This window comes from Nicotiana sylvestris, chromosome 6 (genome assembly GCF_000393655.2).
Source record: "Nicotiana sylvestris chromosome 6, ASM39365v2, whole genome shotgun sequence".
NCBI classification, from domain to species: domain Eukaryota; kingdom Viridiplantae; phylum Streptophyta; class Magnoliopsida; order Solanales; family Solanaceae; genus Nicotiana; species Nicotiana sylvestris.
In genome coordinates this window covers 192,143,216-192,162,740 of record NC_091062.1, presented here as the reverse complement: position 1 = coordinate 192,162,740, position 19,525 = coordinate 192,143,216, and the positions used below count along the sequence as shown (strand labels likewise).

The window sequence follows — 19,525 nt, the reverse complement described above, 5'->3', positions numbered from 1 at the left end:
GGGTTGTGTTCGTATTATTATTTGTGACTCATAGGATCAAGAATCGTCTAATTCCGAGTTCGTATGATGGAGTTAGAGCCTTTTTAGTGAAAATAAAAGCTGCTGCAATTTCTGCTGCTAAGCTGTCTTTGGACAGCAATGTGCAGTCGTGGAGCGTACTTCGGAGACCTATATCTTTTGATATACAAGGAATTTTGAGATGATTCAAAAGAAAAAGTTGTATCCCTTCGTATCTGGTTTCCAGAAAGCTAAATAAATCGTAATTTGGACATTTGTAGAGAAAGTTATGATTGATTGAAAATGACAGGTGGAGCAGTTTCTCCAGAAATTTTCTGATTTCATGGGGCCGATTTAGAAGCTCATATCTCGGGATATATAAAGCGTTATATGGTGTAAAACCTATCAAATTAAAGATCTTTGAGTCTAGTTTCTAAATATTTAAACCGTTTGTCATTTGGATATTTATACAAGACGTTATGGGTGTTTAAACAGAAAGTGTCCGACAAGGAACAATTTTAATAGGATGTACAACTTGTATAGCACAAGTGCAAGGTACAACTCGACGAAGCACGGGCAGATTCTTTTAAACACGGATTTGGCTTATTTCTTTCATTTCTTTCATTTGGCTTGGATTATTTTGGAGAGAATTTCAAGGGGGATTTCATCAAGCATCAAAGGTGAGTTGTTTCTACTTATTTTCAAGTTAAATACATGGATTAGAGCTGAAAACTCAAGTAATTTATGGACAAAAATGGTGGTTTAGGGCTTGAAACTTAAGAGAATTAAATGGTGATTTGAGAGGTCAAATGAACTCCGATTTTTGTGAATTTGGTATGTATAGACTCGTGGCAAGATAAGGGTCGTATTGATGTAAAAATTTCCGAATTTCGAGATGTGGGCCCGGGGCTCGGGTTTTGCTAATTTCGGGATTTTCGATATTTTTCGAGTCTTTTCGATTGGGTTATATTCCCTTAGCCTATTGTAACATATTCGTTGTGGTTTTGACTAGATTCGACGCGCGAAGAGGTCGATTCAAGAGGAAAGGGCATTGCGGACTAGTCTACGGCCGGTTAGAGGTGAGTAATAGATGTAAATGCTATTCTGAGGGTTTGAAACCCCGGAATTTCACATCGTAACGCTATATTGAGGCGTGACACGCACTCCATGGCGAGTGCGGGGTCGGATACTACTGGGGATTGTGACTTGGTCCACCCCGTGTGATGTTTATACTATACTGGTGATTGATACACATACTTCATTGATATTACTGGGCTTGATGCCATGTTTGGGGCCTTGTGCCGATTTGTAAAATCCTTCGAGGATTGATATTACTGCTTAGCATGATTTGCATATCATTTAATTTCAGTCCAAGGTTTTAAATGCTGTTTTGCAAACTCAGCCATAATTCTAAGTGTTGAAAACTTAAATGATATTTTTAAATGTATTCCGGGCTGGGAACTTCTGTTTTGTAAATGCCCAAGGGGCTTATTATATTATTTTCTGGACTGATTATAAAGTGACTTGAAACAGTGGTAACAATGACACTGTGTGATATACTTGAAATAGTGGTAACAATGACACTGGATGATATACTTGAACAGTGGTAACAATGGCACTGTATGATATAAATTGGTCAGGTAACAATGGCTGACCGGTCAGGTAACAATGACTGACCAAGATATTGCGCTTGGGCTGTAGGAGCCCCTCCGGAGTCTGTACACACCCCCAGTGAGCGCCGTCGACGATAAATAAATATGGATGGCTCGGGCTGCACGCCGCAGTGGGTACTGGAATGTACCATCATATGCATTGCATTGCATTCATGTATTTGTATTTATACTGGTGTTTAGCTGCTCAGTTCCATATGTTGCTGTATATTCGGATTGTAGCTTACTTTGTGTATTTACTGGATTTTCTTATCTTCGGACTGTAGTTACTTTTATTACTCACTGGGTCGGAGTACTCACTTTACTCCCTGCACCTTGTGTGCAGATCCAGAGCAGTCTCAGGCTCAGTAGATCCAGTTGATCAGCAGATCCAGCCTTTGGGAGTATCGAGGTAGCTACACGGCGTTCACAGCCATTGATCTTCTCCCTCCTATCCTATCTCTTTATTTCCGCATTATCAGACTTTGGATATACCATGTATTAGGATGATATTCTGTATTCTAGAGGCTCAGATTCGTGACACCGGGTCCTAGTGAGATTATATTGTGTATTTTGTTAAAATCTTTAGTACTTTAATCTTGCTTAATTGATATTTTTCCCGCTATTTTTGATAAATTGGGTTAAGTGTTGAATAATGGTCGGGCTTGCCTAGTAGTGTACTGGGCGCCATCACGACCGGGATTTGGGTCGTGACAAAGTTGGTATCAAAGCCTAGGTTACTTGGTCTCATGAGTCATGAGCCGGTTTAGTAGAGTCTCGCGGATCGGTACGGAAACGTCTGTACTTATCCTCGGGAGGCTGCAGAACCTTTAGGAAAGCTTCACATTCTTGAATTCTTATCGTGCGTCCTCGATTCAGCTTGAAAAGAAACTTTTGAAATTCCTTCCGCGTGATCGTATGCACCAACGGGCGCTCAGTATCAGATGTGTCTCAATGGATTTTGATTCCCCGATCGAGGGGCGAGGTGTAATCTCTGTGGGTTTGAAGTTAGACCAGTCAGGAGGACTTGAGGCCAAATCTTTGCCAATGGCTTGAGCACCAAGGTGCTGATTTTGTGAGCAAGTATTTTGAACTCATATGTTCATTATTGTCCTTGTTAGCCGGAATGGCGGTTGGATATCCACGTGATGAGTATGTTAGTGTTGCGAGGTGTATTTGTACGACTTGGTAGTGGCGAAGAAGCCTACTGGATAGTAGATGAACTGTTAAGTGATTCGTTTCTTATTGTGATTTGTTGAGTAGCCCGAGTTATGGGCGCGTGAAGAATATTTTTCGTGTCTCCTAGTTAGATAAGTCTGGGAGCTGAGATCGCTTCCGTAAATGTATTATGACGAAATCGTTGAGTCAAGGAGACCACCTTGAAGGTCGAAAATATTAAAGGAAGAATATGTTCCTACTTGGTTGAATAGCCCAATAATGGAGGGTTGAAGGGTATTTTCTATGTGTTATGATTCAAATAGGTGCAACGCATGTCCATGTATCAATTTAGATTTATGTAATTGATATGCATTGTGATGCTTTGTCAAGTTGTGGATGTGTTGTTAGGATGGTTTTGGTGATTCTCTGGCAGGTGGATAGGACCAATTACAAAGGAGGCTTTGCCGAAATTTTTGAAAAATTTAGGACTTAGTAAGTGGGCTTAGCTGTTGTGTGAGCAAATGCAAGAATTGCAGAAGAGTTAAAATTCCAGATGATTCGTGTTTCCACGAGCTTATGATGGAGTGAGTTTAATCTCACCATGATATTACGACAGCAATAGAGTATATGTGTTGTGATCTATGGCTTCGAGCCAAGTTGGGGAGCTTGCTGTTGATTAGCTGATTGCACGGTTTATTACCTGCGTGAATTCTGGTTATTGGCATATTGGTGGGTTATTGCAGCTACGGAAAAGGACCATGAGTGGTAATTTGAGTAAAGAATTGTTGGATGCATGCTATGGTTAGCCTTATTGGCTCATGTTCAGACTTGAGGGAAGATTCATGATTTATGCCTCGTATAGGTGCAGGCTTCGAGGGAAGTGATCCCTCTGGGTGCTTTATCGAGAGGGTATTCATATGTTATAAAATTCAGTAGAGTTGGTTGCATTCGGGGCCAAGTCAGAGCTGGGTGGCTCTCAATAGCGGTCCTAGTTAATTCAAGAGGTAAAGTGTGGTGCCTAATGATTTTGAGTCTATAAGTACGGTTAAGAGTCAAGCTTTTGAAGCAGCTTATGAAGAAAGACACAGAATGTTCTATGATGTTTTGACTTGCGGTGTAGCATTTGAGAGACATGAAATGGTCATGGTATTTGAGACAGCATGGTCTCGTGATTTAAGGTCACTCGGGGTGAGTTTGGTTGAAATAAGTTAGGTGTTAAAGGGAGATATTATTATTTCTAAGGCAATCAAGGATAAATTGGAAGGAAGTAGATTGATTAGCCATAGTTGAGTTGGTATACTGGTGTCAGTGATCGGTTCGTTCAGCGTGATCGAGTTATGCATGTGAGGCTTGTCGGCCGCAGTGATTGATGTTATTCTGAAGCATGCTTTTGTTAGGGCCTATTATGAGTAGGCGGATCCCAGAAAGTGTTATGGTGTCTTGGAAAACTACTTAAAGATTGGCATATTCGACGATTATGAGGATTCGCCTGTATGCTGCTATAGTTCTCCTGAAGTGAGTTAAATGGAAAGTCTTATGTGATGAAGTATTAGCCTATCGGCGGTTCCAGAGTTGTGATGGAAATCGCGTCTATCGTATATTGGCACGTGAGGTGCAGTGAGTGGTATGGAATTTGAAGTAAGGACCAAGGTTGCAGTTTGGTCAATGACTGTGATGTCACGATCTCGGATGAGCAGTATATGAGTTTCAGTGTTTTGAGTAAGATGGGTATTGACGTCAGTATCACCTGAGGTCGGTGTTCTGTGAGAAAGGCTTTGCATCCTGGTTAGGGATTCTTGATCGCTTTTCAGCGTTAGTGCAGCCGGTGGTTTGGATGTGCAGACCCGTTAATTATTTCGGAAGATGGTGGGAGCTTGTCCCACAGGAATATTGTATAAGTGTGACATGTAGTCACTTGATTAATTAGAAATTTAAACCAAGTATGAGGATTTTGGTAATATCATCCATTTGAGAATTTATGCCTGGAGGGCACTCTGTTTATTGGGTTATGGACCTGTGAAAGATTATTGGCCTAGCTTGGCACGATCAGGATCGACTTGAGGTCGGTGGATAGATTTAAATGTGGAAGTGAGCCTTACGTCAGGCCAGTTGTGTTTATTTCAGCAATGCGCTCTTTATGGAAGGATAGTCGCAGTCTTATTTCGTGGTCAGTTAATTCATGTAAAGATATATTGCACCGTATGAGTTGTGAGACGGCTTGGTAAATTCCTTATGTGTTGAGGTTCCGCTCAGCGGTGATGTTATATGAGCAGGATGAGACTTAGATCATGTATCGCACCTCAGTTGTGCTTGAGTTTGTAGCCTATAGCGCTATATGTTTCCTTGGGAATGATATTATGCACCTTAGTGTGTTTATGACCGATATTCGGTATTTTGATGTGATGAGCTATTCAGCTTGACGTATATCTCCTTATGTGAGTTCTATATGTGGATCGGGTGGCGCACCGCCATGGGTATGTTGTTTGGATCGGGTTGCACGCCGCAACAGTGTGATGTTCAGTTCAGTGCCCATATTTGCTTTTGTGTGTTCTGTTTCCCTGTTTTCTGAGGAAGTCTATGTTAGTGTGCGAGTTGAGTAGTTCCTTCTAGAGTTCGCCTTCCTTTTGTATCGCGTTCGAATTGATAGCATACTGGCACATTGTGGCGTCTTGTGGGATTTTTGATTATGTCTGAGGTGGCTTATTGCCTGAGCAGTTCGTACTGGGTGAGACGAGGTTACTAGATTTGGGGTCAGTGCAAACTGATTATATGAAGTATATTATAGAGCAAAGATCATTCTTTGGTTTGGGACAAGGTAATGGAACTTGTCAGGAGTGTAGATCCAATGAATTGTTGATTCAGCAGTTGGTTGTGAATTTCGGCACATCTCTTCAGTCATATCGGTGTTGAAAAAAAAACAAAAAAAAAAAACTAGAGCAAGACCTGTGTAGATCATGAGATACAATGGGAGCATCAGATTCGTGGAATTTCGACTATTATGTTTAAAGAATGTTATTGTGGTTCTATGAGTAAAGTGATGCAAAGTGTGAATTCAGCAAAGTTATGCAGTCATGTTTGGGTACAGCGTGTGGAGATTGATATGGTGGTCGTATGATGGAAACAGGCTTGGCAGGGAAATTCAGGATGTTGGAATTGGGCCTAATGGCTTATTTGCTTGAATAAATAAGTATATCTACAGAATTATCGAGCTAATGTGCTCAACGGAGTAGTGGTAGCATGGGAAGGTGCATGATGTGTTAAACAAGTGATTTTGGACTACTTCAGTGTAGTTCTCAGCACGTTCAAGGACGAACGTATGTTTAAGTGGGGGAGATTGTAACGACTTGACCGGTCGTTTTGAGCTCCGGCGCGTCATTCAGCAGTTTGAGGCCATGAGCGGCTTCATCTCAGGTATATTGACTTGTGTGTATGGTCAGAATTAAAATTCAGGAAGTTTGGAGTCAAATCTAAATGGAAATTCTCATTTTGAAAGCTTAAAATTGAAGAAATGAACTAGGATTAGAATTTTGAGTAAACGACCTCGGAATTGGGATCTGAAAGTTCCAGCATGTTCGTATGATGATTTCGGACTTGGGCGTATGTCCGGATTTGGTTTTGGGTAACCCGTGAGCATTTCGGCGTATATTGTGAAAGTTAGTACTTTAGAAGAATTTCATAAATTTGGGTTGGAAGGCATTTCAGTGTTATAGATGTCCGTTTGGGATTCCGAGTCTGGGAATAGATCCGTATGGTGATTCTGGAGTTGGGAGCGCGATCGGAAGTGAATTCGGATGTCCGAAGGTCATTTTGAAGTCATTTGGCTAAATATAGAAATTTAAAGGTTTTTGAGAAAATTCGACCGGAAGTGGAAATTTTGATATCGGGGTCGTAATGCAGTTCCGAAAGATGTGGCAAGTCCGTAATGTCGAATGTGACTTGTGTGCAAAATTTCAGGTCATTCGGACATCGTTTGGTCGGGTTTTTGATCGAAAGTGTATTTTCGGAATTTTTGGAAACTTAGCCTTGAATTCGATGAGTTTTGGGCAATTTGATGTTGTTTGAGGTGTTTTGATGATTTGAACAGGTTTTAATGATGTTATGAATTATGTTGGCATTTTTGGTCGGGGTCCCATGAGGTTCGGATAAGTTTTGGAAGAGTTTTTGGAAGATTTTTGCCGTTTTGAGCATAAGAATGTAATGATCCAAGGGTCCATTTTTAGTTCTAGAGATCCAAATTTGATTTCGAGACTTCAAGAATTTAAATCATGAATTATAGGACTGATCTGAAAATTTTGGTTTAATTTCATCAAGTCGCAATTGAGTTTTTGACGTGAAATGTGAGTTAATTGTTTAACGAGCGAAATGGGTATTGAACTGGGCAAACGAGCTCTGAATTGAGTTTCGATTGAAGGATTGTGTTCGTATTATTATTTGTGACTCATAGGAACAAGAATCGTCTAATTCCGAGTTCGTATGATGGAGTTAGAGCCTTTTTAGTGAAAATAAAAGCTGCTGCAATTTCTGCTGCTAAGCTGTCTTTGGACAGCAATGTGCAGTCATGGAGCGTACTTCGGAGACCTATAACCTTTGATATACAAGGCATTTTGATATGATTCAAAAACAAAAGTTGTAGCCCTTTGTATCTGGTTTCCAGAAAGCAAAAGAAATCGTAATTTAGACATTTGTAGAGAAAGTTATGATTGATTGAAAATGACTGGTGGAGCAGTTTCTCCGGAAATTTTCTGATTTCATGGAGCCGATTTAGAAGCTCATATCTCGGGATATATAAAGAGTTATATGGTGTACAACCTATCAAATAAAAGACCTTTGAGTCTAGTTTCTAAATCTTCAAACCGTTTGTCATTTGGATATTTATACAAGACGTTATGGGTGTTTAAACAGAAGGTGTCCGACAAGGAACAATTTTAATAGGATATACAACTTGTATAGCACAAGTGCAAGGTACAACTCGACGAAGTACGGGCAGATTCTTTTAAACACGGATTTGGCTTATTTCTTTCATTTCTTTCATTTGGCTTGGATTATTTTGGAGAGAATTTCAAGGGGGATTTCATCAAGCATCAAAGGTGAGTTGTTTCTACTTATTTCCAAGTTAAATACATGGATTAGAGCTGAAAACTCAAGTAATTTATGGACAAAAATGGTGGTTTAGGGCTTGAAACTTAAGAGAATTAAATGGTGATTTGAGGGGTCAAATGAACTCCGATTTTTGTGAATTTGGTATGTATAGACTCGTGGCGAGATAAGGGTCGTATTGATGTAAAAATTTCTGAATTTCGAGATGTGGGCCTGGGGCTCGGGTTTTGCTAATTTCGGGATTTTCGACATTTTTCGAGTCTTTTCGATTGGGTTATATTCCCTTAGCCTATTGTAACATATTCGTTGTGGTTTTGACTAGATTCGACGCGCGAAGAGGTCAATTCAAGAGGAAAGGGCATTGCGAACTAGTCTACGGCCGGTTAGAGGTGAGTAATAGATGTAAATGCTATTCTGAGGGTTTGAAACCCTGGACTTTCACATCATAACGCTATATTGAGGCGTGACACGCACTCCATGGCGAGTGCGGGGTCGGATACTACTGGGGATTGTGACTTGGTCCACCCCGTGTGATGTTTATACTATACTGGTGATTGATACACATACTTCATTGATATTACTGGGCTTGATGCCATGTTTGGGGCCTTGTGCCGATTTGTAAAATCCTTCGAGGATTGATATTACTGCTTAGCATGATTTGCATATCATTTAATTTCAGTCCAAGGTTTTAAATGCTGTTTTGCAAACTCAGCCATAATTCTAAGTGTTGAAAACTTAAATGATATTTTTAAATGTATTCCGGGCTGGGAACTTCTGTTTTGTAAATGCCCAAGGGGCTTATTATATTATTTTCTGGACTGATTATAAAGTGACTTGAAACAGTGGTAACAATGACACTGTGTGATATACTTGAAATAGTGGTAACAATGACACTGGATGATATACTTGAACAGTGGTAACAATGGCACTGTATGATATAAATTGGTCAGGTAACAATGGCTGACCGGTCAGGTAACAATGACTGACCAAGATATTGCGCTTGGGCTGTAGGAGCCCCTCCGGAGTCTGTACACACCCCCAGTGAGCGCCGTCGACGATAAATAAATATGGATGGCTCGGGCTGCACGCCGCAGTGGGTACTGGAATGTACCATCATATGCATTGCATTGCATTCATGTATTTGTATTTATACTGGTGTTTAGCTGCTCAGTTCCATATGTTGCTGTATATTTGGATTTTAGCTTACTTTGTGTATTTACTGGATTTTCTTATCTTCGGACTGTAGTTACTTTTATTACTCACTGGTCGGAGTACTCACTTTACTCCCTGCACCTTGTGTGCAAATCCAGGGCAGTCTCAGGCTCAGTAGATCCAGTTGATCAGCAGATCCAGCCACTGGGAGTATCGAGGTAGCTGCACGGCGTTCGCAGCCATTGATCTTCTCCCTTCTATCCTATCTCTTTATTTCCGCATTATCAGACTTTGGATATACCATGTATTAGGATGATATTCTGTATTCTAGAGGCTCGGATTCGTGACACCGGGTCCTAGTGAGATTATATTGTATATTTTGTTAAAATCTTCAGTACTTTAATCTTGCTTAATTGATATTTTTTTCCGCTATTTTTTATAAATTGGGTTAAGTGTTGAATAATGGTCGAACTTGCCTAGTAGTGTGTTGGGCGCCATCACGACCGGGATTTGGGTCGTGACACTATCTTATATTTCATTCTGTTATCTCATGCATTCGTGACAAACAATGTTATATTTCTTTCCAACGGTTGTATTTAGTACTCTTAGTAGTCCGTGAGTGATGTAACACCAGTTCTTGGGTAGAGGCATATGTTGATTTTCGCACTGTTGTTCAGCTTATTTAATTTAAGTCTTCCGCTTTAATTCCATATTTCCGCTGTTATTTAAATATTTAACGCTTGAGGTTATGCTTGATAAAAAGGATTTTAAAATAAAGGAGTTAGTAGTTTATGATTTGTGGCTTGCCTAGCTTCTACGAGTAGGCGCCATCACGACTCCCGAGGGTGGTTCCGGGTCGTGACAGAATACATCAAAAGCTACAAGTGTCATCTATATTAATAATTTTCTAGAATAAAAGGCATACCAATCTGTCTGTAAACTAATCTGGAATACATCCAAATTGGTCTCGCAAGTATTACAACAGTGAAAACAATGAGCTACTTGATGAAAGTTTAAACGAACAACATCATCATTATTTACAATACGATAAAAGATGAAAACAATTATGATTTGTATGATCTATACTAATCATGGCCATGAGAGAGTTGAAATCTATAGTACTGCTTGTTTACATCAAAATTAAGAGAAATTCTTAATTTTGCATTCTTAATTGGGCGATTTACTACTTCAAACAAAGAGAATAATATGCACCAAAACAAATATAAACATGATATAAATTATAGTAATTTAATATAGTAGTTCAAATTATATTTTATTATAACTCGTTTAAATTGATGTTAACTGGTGATAGAATAATAAACATTTGATAGAATTCTATATAAAATATATAGATTTTTGTGTTTCCTAACTTTTAGGAGATGAGAAAAATATTTTTATTATGGAATTATCATGTGTTAATTTCATAATGAAACAATATAAAAATTATAACAACTAAGGTTTAAGACAACCTATTGATATTTGAAAAGTTATCATGGAATAATAATGTTCAAACCATATAGATTAATTTATCAAATCAATTAAGTATATAAGATATAACCTCCTAGTATAGTAGGAACAAATCTCATTACTTAAATTAACTTTTGAGGTTTAACAAGGTATATTTTTTAAAATTACTTTTGAATATGAAAATGTTTAGTTTGAAATAGCCTTCAAATTGTATGGATAGATGAAAATCGTTTAATTTTTATTTTCAAATTGCTTTAAGATAATATGAATAAAGATGAAAATCTTGTAAATATCGATACTTCTTTTTGTTGCGGTATTATTTATAAATTAGTTTTACTTTCTCTATGGAAACTTCTATTTGAATAAACAAAATTAATTATTTTCCAAAATGAGAAAAAAGTTGGAAATGAGCATTTACACTACACAAGCAGTCTAATCAACACATGCATAGTGCATTTAAAGGAGAGTTGTGGCTAGAGGAATGTCACGACTCGAATTTTTCGCCGTCGGGACCGTGATGGCGGCTAACATTGAACCCGCTAGGCAAGCCAACATTACTGATTATTTTACCTTATTCCTTTATCTTTAACAATTTACCAGATGATATAATAAAATCAACGGAAATCAAAATACGGAAGAACAAAATCTAACAATTTAATTTAATACTAATACGAAATTCATAAAAAAACTACACTAGAACTAGTGTCACAATTTCACAGACTGTCTACGAATACTGCAAAAAGTGATCTGAACAAAATAAATACACATCTGTCTCAGAAATAGATAAGAACAGAAAAGAAGCAGGATAGAAGAGGACACCAAGGCATGCGGACACCTGCAAGACTACCTCGGGTCTCCACTGGACTGAAGGCAGCAACCTCGATCTATGGTCCGAAGGGTCCATTACTGGGATCTGCACAAAAAATGCAGAGTGTAGTATCAGTAAAACCGACCCCATGTACTGGTAAGTGTCGAGCCTAATCTCGACGAAGTAGTGACGAGACTAGGATACGACGACCATATAAACCCGTGCAATTTAATCATAAACAAGAGGCAATAATAACAAGAATTAAATGGAATACTACGGAAAAAGGGGAAACATGCTGAGGGGAGGAAATATCAAGTTATGACAATAACGAAATAAAGCGACAAAGTAAATATCAAACTTAAAACAACGGAAATATAACACAGAGATAATTTGTACGACATCACCCTTCGTGCTTTTACTCTTGTTCTCACCATAAAATCAACATAAATGACACGACATCACCTTCATGCTTTTACTCACTCATAATCATGGCACAACATTACCCTTCGTGCTTTTAATTTCATTAATATGGCATGACATCACCCTTCGTGCATTAACACTCACAATATCCGCATGACACCACCCTTCATGCATTAACACTCACTCACAATATCACATTAAGAACAAAAGACTTAGCATCGGTAAAAATTTTGTGGAGTAATCATGATTCAAAAGAAGCTACGTGGGAGATCGAGGAAGATATGAGGAAGAAGTATCCTTATTTATTTGAGTAACAAGGTATGTGAACCTAAGTTTGGTTTGACATTTATAATTCATTTATTAAATACAAGTTAGCAAGTGTTTCTGTCCTTCCTAGATTATACTTAGTTGTTGTAGTAATTTAGTTTATGTCGTAATATATTTAATTCATTAAGGTGATTTACTTGTGCTAAAGTTGTTGTGCTTGAAATTCTTGTTAGTTATTGTGGTACCTCCTTGCCGGAGTGTGAGTAATTAATATATGAGATGTGTATGGTGCCTATGAATGACCTGTTATGGTATATTTGGTTGATGTTGGTGTAGTTGTGGTATTTGTGACAGGGATATTTTTTGGACAGTCTAATTTACAAAGGAAACTCTGCCGAAATTTTTGAAAATTTAGGGAGTTAGCCAAAATTTTGAATCTCTTGGAAGAGTGGGTAGTGCTAAGAAAATTTAAGAGGTTCAAGGACTTAAGGAATGATTGTTAGCTTAAGAATAAGGCCCTAGCAACATTCGAGGACGAATGTTTTTAAGGAGGGAAAATTGTAACACTCCTCAAATTTATAAAAGTTTCAAGACTAAATATAGAATTTAATTTTTATAATCTTAAATTATAGTTCTATTACAGATTAAAAACCCTTGTGATTAATTTTTTGAGTTACTTCGATATTTATAAATAATTGGTTATATAATTATGGTAATATTAATAATTTTAATATTACTAATTATTAAAAGTGAGTATCATTAGTTATTAGTTAAGTCAAAACAAAACAAAAAGGGATAAAACAATAAAAGTAAAATAATAATAAATAAAGGGGGAGGGACATAAAGTGGCTTGAAACGAATTTCTTTTTAAAAAAAGTCAAAAGGCTTGAAAGCCTTAATCAAACCCAACTAAGAAAGAGGCCTGAAGGCAAGCCTTAACAAAATAGAAGGTTACTTTTGTTCTGAGACTCACGCATCGACAAGAAACAGAGGCAGCAAGGTTGCTCACACATGCAACAAAAATTTTAGGGTTCTTTACAAATCACTAATTCTTGATCCTTGGTATATAAAATTTCTATTGTCAATTACGTACCCTATAGTAGTAATAGGCAAGAATTGAATAGTTAATTCCATTCTTCCTCTATATCAACAATAAATTTCATATTTAGGCGTAGTACTTTAAAAATTGATTAAAATGCACTGGTTGTTGTAGAATCCATTGTTTGACTGGTGTCAATTGGACTGGAACCTACGTATTAGATCGAGAAATTTTGAGGTGAGTTGATATCACCCTTTACTAAAGTGGTTTAACTCAGAAAAGCCCGCATACAAAGTGTTTGATGAGTTACTTAAAAGAGTTTATATTTACTTAATTGGAGCGAGTGAGTACCTATTAACATAGAATTGTTCTAGCAAAAGTTTAGATGATTTATTATAGCAAAAGTTTAGATGATTTATTATGATATATGTGCATAAATTTTCAGATTTTTGTGTTATTCTTATATGCTATTTTCATGTTGAAAATTTATGAATAAGCAAGAATATTTAGGAATACTTTTACATGTTTATTTCATTCTTATGTCATGCTTTACATTTAAGGATACCAATATGAGCATGTACATGATGTTCTATAAAGAAAAGATTTAGACTTGAAAAGTCACAAGAAGATTTTTGGGAGTATCCTTTATTCTGAGAAGGGTTCATCGTCAAGGCCGAGGGTCCTGACCAAGGCGTTGACTTCCTGAAACTACTTGTGACAAAGTAGGGAGCACACGAGCCGAGGGCCTCGTTGCTGAGAATTTACTTAGCCATGCTAAGGTATGATACATGAGCGCTGAGAATCATGAAGCGAGTGGCACCTCGTGGATTGGGCCTATTCGATCTGGTTGGGATCGAACCCGTGCCGATCACACGATGACTGAGACTGAGTTAAGTCATAATAGTTGGAACTCCCAAAGTATAAGGTGAAGTATCTTTCTTTCATAAGAAAGAAAAATAAAGAATTTCTTTTAGAATATTCATAAACTGCAGTTATGCAATTATTTAAAATTATTCTATAAGCTTTATGTTTTACATGCATTTAGAACCTTTGCTCATAATGTATATGTTATTAATGTTTCGCCCCCTGTTGTTGAGACTCACTGAGTACAATGGATGGTACTGACGTTCTCTTTTGGGAACCTACGTTGGTCTGCGGTACAACGTAGGAACCGGATTTGCAGGCGAGCTGGCTACGAGTTAGGACTTCCTTCTCTTCCAGTGCTATTGTTGAGCTCCGCTTTTGTTCGTGGAGTATTCCTTAGAGTCATCTTTATTTAGTTATTTCTTTGTTTACTTAGAGAATTGTCCAGGAAATCTCATGTCCTGAGCAGTGCGTTAGTTTATCAGTAGAGGCTTCATAGACATAGTCGTTGGGTTAAGATTCAGATGTTTTTGATAATAACTTAGCAGTATTTCATTGGTTACTATGAATAAAGTTTTGGGGTTGATTTATTTAAATGTTTAAATTAATCAAAAGTATTTGGTTAGAGTATTGCCTTGTTGCATATAAAGTTTGGAGTTATAATAGATTTGATAAGAAGAGATGGTTCGCTCGGTCATGTTTAGTGATCGAGTGCCGGTCCCGGCTTGTTCAGAAAATGGGTCGTGATAAACTTGGTATCAGAGCCTCAGGTTTATAGAGTCCCAGGGGTCTATAAAACCGTATTAGTAGAATCTTGTTTATGTGTATAAAACGCACCATACTTATAAATAGGAGGCTACAAACATTTAGGAAAAGTCTTTTTTTTTCATACTTTAGATCGTGCAGTAGAGTCTACCTCTAAGAAATTATCTAATTTATTCATTTTTCCAAAACTCGCAGAAATGGCTCATACTCGCAACTCTGTCACTGACACTCAGGATGCTGATCAAGAAACTATCTCTACTATTGTGGCTCAAGGTAGAACTAAGAAGGCTTCGACTCAAAAAAAGAGGGGAAATCCACAAAGGGAGTCCATGTACCCTGGGTTGAACAAGAAGAAGGGGTGGATCATGATGATCCAGTACCTCACGATCCAGTACCGCCCCCAACAGCAGCTCCGGCTCAGGCAACTATATCTCCCGAGGTGGGTCAGATGTTTAATGCTGTCAACAGTGCTATAGAGATGTTTAAAGCCTTTATGGCCAACCAGAACGAGAGAAGAGATGAGATTCCACCTCAATCAAATAGACAGAACAATTCTAAGTCCTCAAGAGTGAATGAATTTGTGAAGTTGAGTCCTTCAATGTTCCATGGTTCTATAGTTGATAAAGATCTGATATTGTGGCTGGAGGGTGTCAAGAAAGCCGTTCGAGTGATGAAAGCATTTGATGATGAAGCTGTGGAGCTAGCTGCTTACCATCTTAGAGATGTGTCCGGCGCTTGGTTTGAGATATGGGAAAATGAAAGAGATGAAGATGATGGTCTGCCTACTTGGGAAGAATTTGAAGGGGCCTTCATGGCTAACTTTATCCGAGAAGAGGATAGGGAAGCTAAGGCTTCAGAGTTCGAACATCTCAAGCAAGGGAGTAAAAGTGTGCAAAAGTACTACATGGAATTCATAAGGTTAGCTAAGCATGCTCCTCACATGGTTAAGACTGAAAAAGCAAAGATTCGTAGGTTTGTTGGCGGTTTAGCTTACCACATTAAGGATATGACATCAGCTGCAGTAGTAGGGATGAAATCCTTCTCCTCTATTGTGGAATTTTCCAATCACTTAGAAAAAGACAGACAACTAAGGAGAGAAGAAAAATAGCATAATAAGAAATCTCGGACAACGGGTAGGTTTAATGGTACATCTAGCGGAGGTGGAAGGGATTCCTCTAATAAGGAGTCATTAGCACCAGCTCAGTCCAGTCATCAGTCAGGTGGTGGGTCTTCCTTCAGACGTACTCAGAATTATGGAAATCAGTCTCGCCAGAATCAGAATTTTAGGACATCATCCTCACATAGCCAGAGTCATGCTGAGCAACATTCACACCAACAAAGTCTTTGTGGAACATGTAAGCAGCAACATTCAGATCAGTGCAAGCTCGAGTTTCATGGTTGCTACCATTATAGAGACATTGGTCATATAAAGGCCAACTGCCCAAAGTTGCAACGTAATTTCAGTGGTGGGTCAACTCGTCCTTCTAGTTCCTCAGCTACTACAGTTGCATCACCTCAGGCTCGTGGTTCTCATAATCAGACTAGGCATGGAGCAGGCAGAGGTGCATACCGAGTTACTTAGGGAGGGGGACAACCCCGTTTGTTTGCTACACTTGATCGTCAGAGTGCAGAGGTATTTGCAGAAGTTATTACAGGTATACTTTTAGTCTGCTCACATAATGCTTATGCCATAATAGATCCAGGTTCAACGTTTTCATATGTGACTCCATACTTTGCAATTAACCTCGGACTAGAACCTGAACAACTTAGTGAGCCATTCCTAGTATCTACTCCAGTTGGCGAGTCAGTGAAAGTCACCACAGTCTATAAAGGTTGTATAGTTTCAGTCCAAGGTCGCAACACCAAAACCGATCTCATAGAGTTAGAAATGGTGGATTTTGATGTGATCATGGGTATGGATTGGTTGTCTTCCTGCTAGCCATGTTATATTGTCATGCCAAGATAGTCAGGTTCCAATTTCCAAATGAAGAAGTCTTAGAGTGGAAGGGTAGTTCAGCATCGCTTGTAGGTAAGTTTATTTCTTACCTTAAAGCACAACGAATGATCGGTAAGGGGTGTCTCGCCTATTTGGCTCACATTATTAATCCAGAATCAGAACCACCAACTCTTCAGTTAGTGCCAGTTGTTAGAGAATTTCCAGAAGTTTTCCCAGATGACCTTCCTGGACTTCCTCCCGAAAGAATCATAGACTTCGGCATTGATCTCATGCCAGACACTCAACCCATATCTATACCTCCTTATAGGATGGCTCCAGCAGAACTTAATGAGTTAAGAGAACAGTTGAAAGACCTTCTTGACAAGGGCTTCATCAGACCAAGTGTTTCACCGTGGGGTGCCCCAGTCCTGTTTGTCAAGTAGAAAGATGGGTCTCTCAGAATGTGTGTCGACTATCGACAGTTGAATAAAGTTACTATTAAGAACAAGTACCCACTGCCAAGAATTGATGACTTATTTGATCAACTTCAGGGTGCAAAGTACTTTTCAAAAATAGACTTGAGTTCGGGGTACCATCAGTTGAGAATCAGAAAAGAGGATATATCTAAAACAACCTTTAGAACTCTCTACAGGCACTATGAATTTCTAGTGATGTCCTTCGGGTTGACAAATGCTCCAGCTGCATTCATGGACCTTATGAACAAAATTTTCAAGCCATTCCTGGATACCTTTATTATCGTGTTTATAGACGATATTTTGGTATACTCTAAGAGCAAGGAAGATCATACAGAACACCTTAGAATAGCCTTGCAGACCTTGAAGGAGAATGAGCTTTATGCCAAGTTTTCAAAATGTGAGTTCTGGTTGCAGTCAGTGGCATTCTTAGGCTACCTTGTATCTAGTGAAGGAATAAAAGTAGACCCTCAAAAGACTGAAGCAGTCAAGAACCGGTCTAGGCCGACAACGCCAACTGAAATCAGGAGTTTCTTGGGGTTAGATGGCTACTATAGAAGGTTTGTAGAGGGGTTTTCCTCACTTACAGCTCCACTAACTAAGTTGACTCAAAAACAGTTAAGTTCCAGTGGTCAGACGCTTGTGAGCAGAGTTTTCAAGAGTTAAAGAAAAGGTTGACCACTGCAACTGTATTAACCTTGTCGACATGTTCAGGTGGATTCACAGTATATTGTGATGCCTCGGGAATTGGTCTTGGTTGTGTTCTTATGCAAAATGAAAAAGTTATTGCTTATGCTTCCAGGAAGTTAAAGAATCATGAAAAGAACTACCCCACACACGACTTGGAGCTTGCAGTAGTGGTGTTTGTATTAAAGATATGGAGACACTACCTTTATGGCGAGCATTCTGAAGTGTTTACAGATTATAAAAGCCTCCAGTACATTTTCAAGCAAAAAGAACTAAATTTGAGATAGAGAAGATTGCTCGAGCTATTAAAGATTATGACATCAATATCCTTTATCACCCGGGCAAAGCTAATGTGGTAGCAGATGCACTTAGTAGGAAGTCAATGAGTGTCTTGGACCATCTTGCAGTACAAAGGCGATCTTTGGGTCGAGAAATTCAAAAACTAGCAAATGATGGAATTAGATTGGATGAGAACGAAGAAGGAGATATAACTGTTTATGCCTTAGCGCAATCCTCCCTTATTGCGCATGTTAAGGTAAGAAAGACGAAGATCCGTACTTAGTGAAATTAAAAGAAGGAGTTAGAAGCAACGAAATCACTGCTTTCACTCTAGGAAGTGACAGAGTTTTGAAGTTGAATGATCGGTTATGGGTGCCTGATGTAGATAGTCTTAGGAAGGCCATAATGGAGGAAGCTCACAATTCAAGGTACTCTATCCACCCAGGTGCTACCAAAAAGTACCTAGATTTGAAAGAGTTGTATTGGTGGAAAGGCACAAAGAAACAAGTAGCAAATCATGTGGCTAAATGTTTAAATTGCCAGCAAGTCATAGCCGAGCATCAGAGGCCTGGTGGCCAGCTCAAGATATAGAGATACCACAGTGAAAGTGGGATATGATTAATATTGATTTTGTAGTAGGTCTACCTCGCACGTACCATAAACATGATTCAATTTGGGTTATTGTTGACCGACTGACAAAGTCCGCATATTTCCTACCAGTAAAGACGGCAGATTCCTCAGAGCAGTATGCGCAGTTGTACATCAAAGAAATAGTCCGATTGCATGGTACTCCAGTTTCAATCATATCTGACAGAGGCCCTCAGTTCACAACACATTTTTGGCAGGCATTTCAGAAAAGATTAGGTACCAAAGTCAATTTAAGCACTGCTTTCCATCCACACACCGATGGCCAGGAAGAAAGGACTATTCAAACTCTCAAAGATATGCTCTGTGCCTGTGTTATAGATTTTGGAGGTAATTGGGATGATCACTTGCCATTTATAGAATTTGCTTACAATAACAGCTATCAGGACAACATTAGTATGGCTCCTTATGAAGCGTTGTATGGGCGGAGATGTAGGTCTCCAATGGGTTGGTTTGAACCAATAGAGGTACCGTTGATTGGTCCAGAGTTTGTTTGTGAGGCCTTGGAGAAAGTTCAGCTAATTAGAGAAAGACTTAAAGCGGCTCAGAGTCGTCAAGAGTCTTATTCTGACAAGAGGCATCATGAGTTAAAGTACGTGGTTGGTGATAAGATGTTTTTGAAAGTTTCACCAATGAAAGGAGTTATGAGGTTTGGTAAGAAAGGGAAACTTAGCCCTAGATTTATCGGACCTTATGAAATTCTAGAAAAGAAAGGAAACGTGGCTTATAAGCTAGCGTTACCCGTTGAGTTGTCCTCTGTTCATCCTGTCTTTCATGTGTCGATGCTTAGAAAGTACATTCATGATGAGTCGCATATAATAC

At 38.7% G+C, this 19,525-nt stretch overlaps 1 protein-coding gene across 1 annotated transcript; it reads left to right on the top strand.

The window, feature by feature from the left end:
- The first annotated feature begins 14,880 nt into the window (after positions 1–14,880).
- Positions 14,881–16,622, top strand: LOC138871864 (uncharacterized). The gene is made up of 4 exons (XM_070149774.1): positions 14,881–14,956; positions 15,061–15,655; positions 15,821–16,245; positions 16,381–16,622. Exons 1-4 carry the CDS (start codon positions 14,881–14,883, stop codon positions 16,620–16,622), a joined length of 1,338 nt encoding a protein of 445 aa, XP_070005875.1.
- Positions 16,623–19,525: the final 2,903 nt, after the last annotated feature.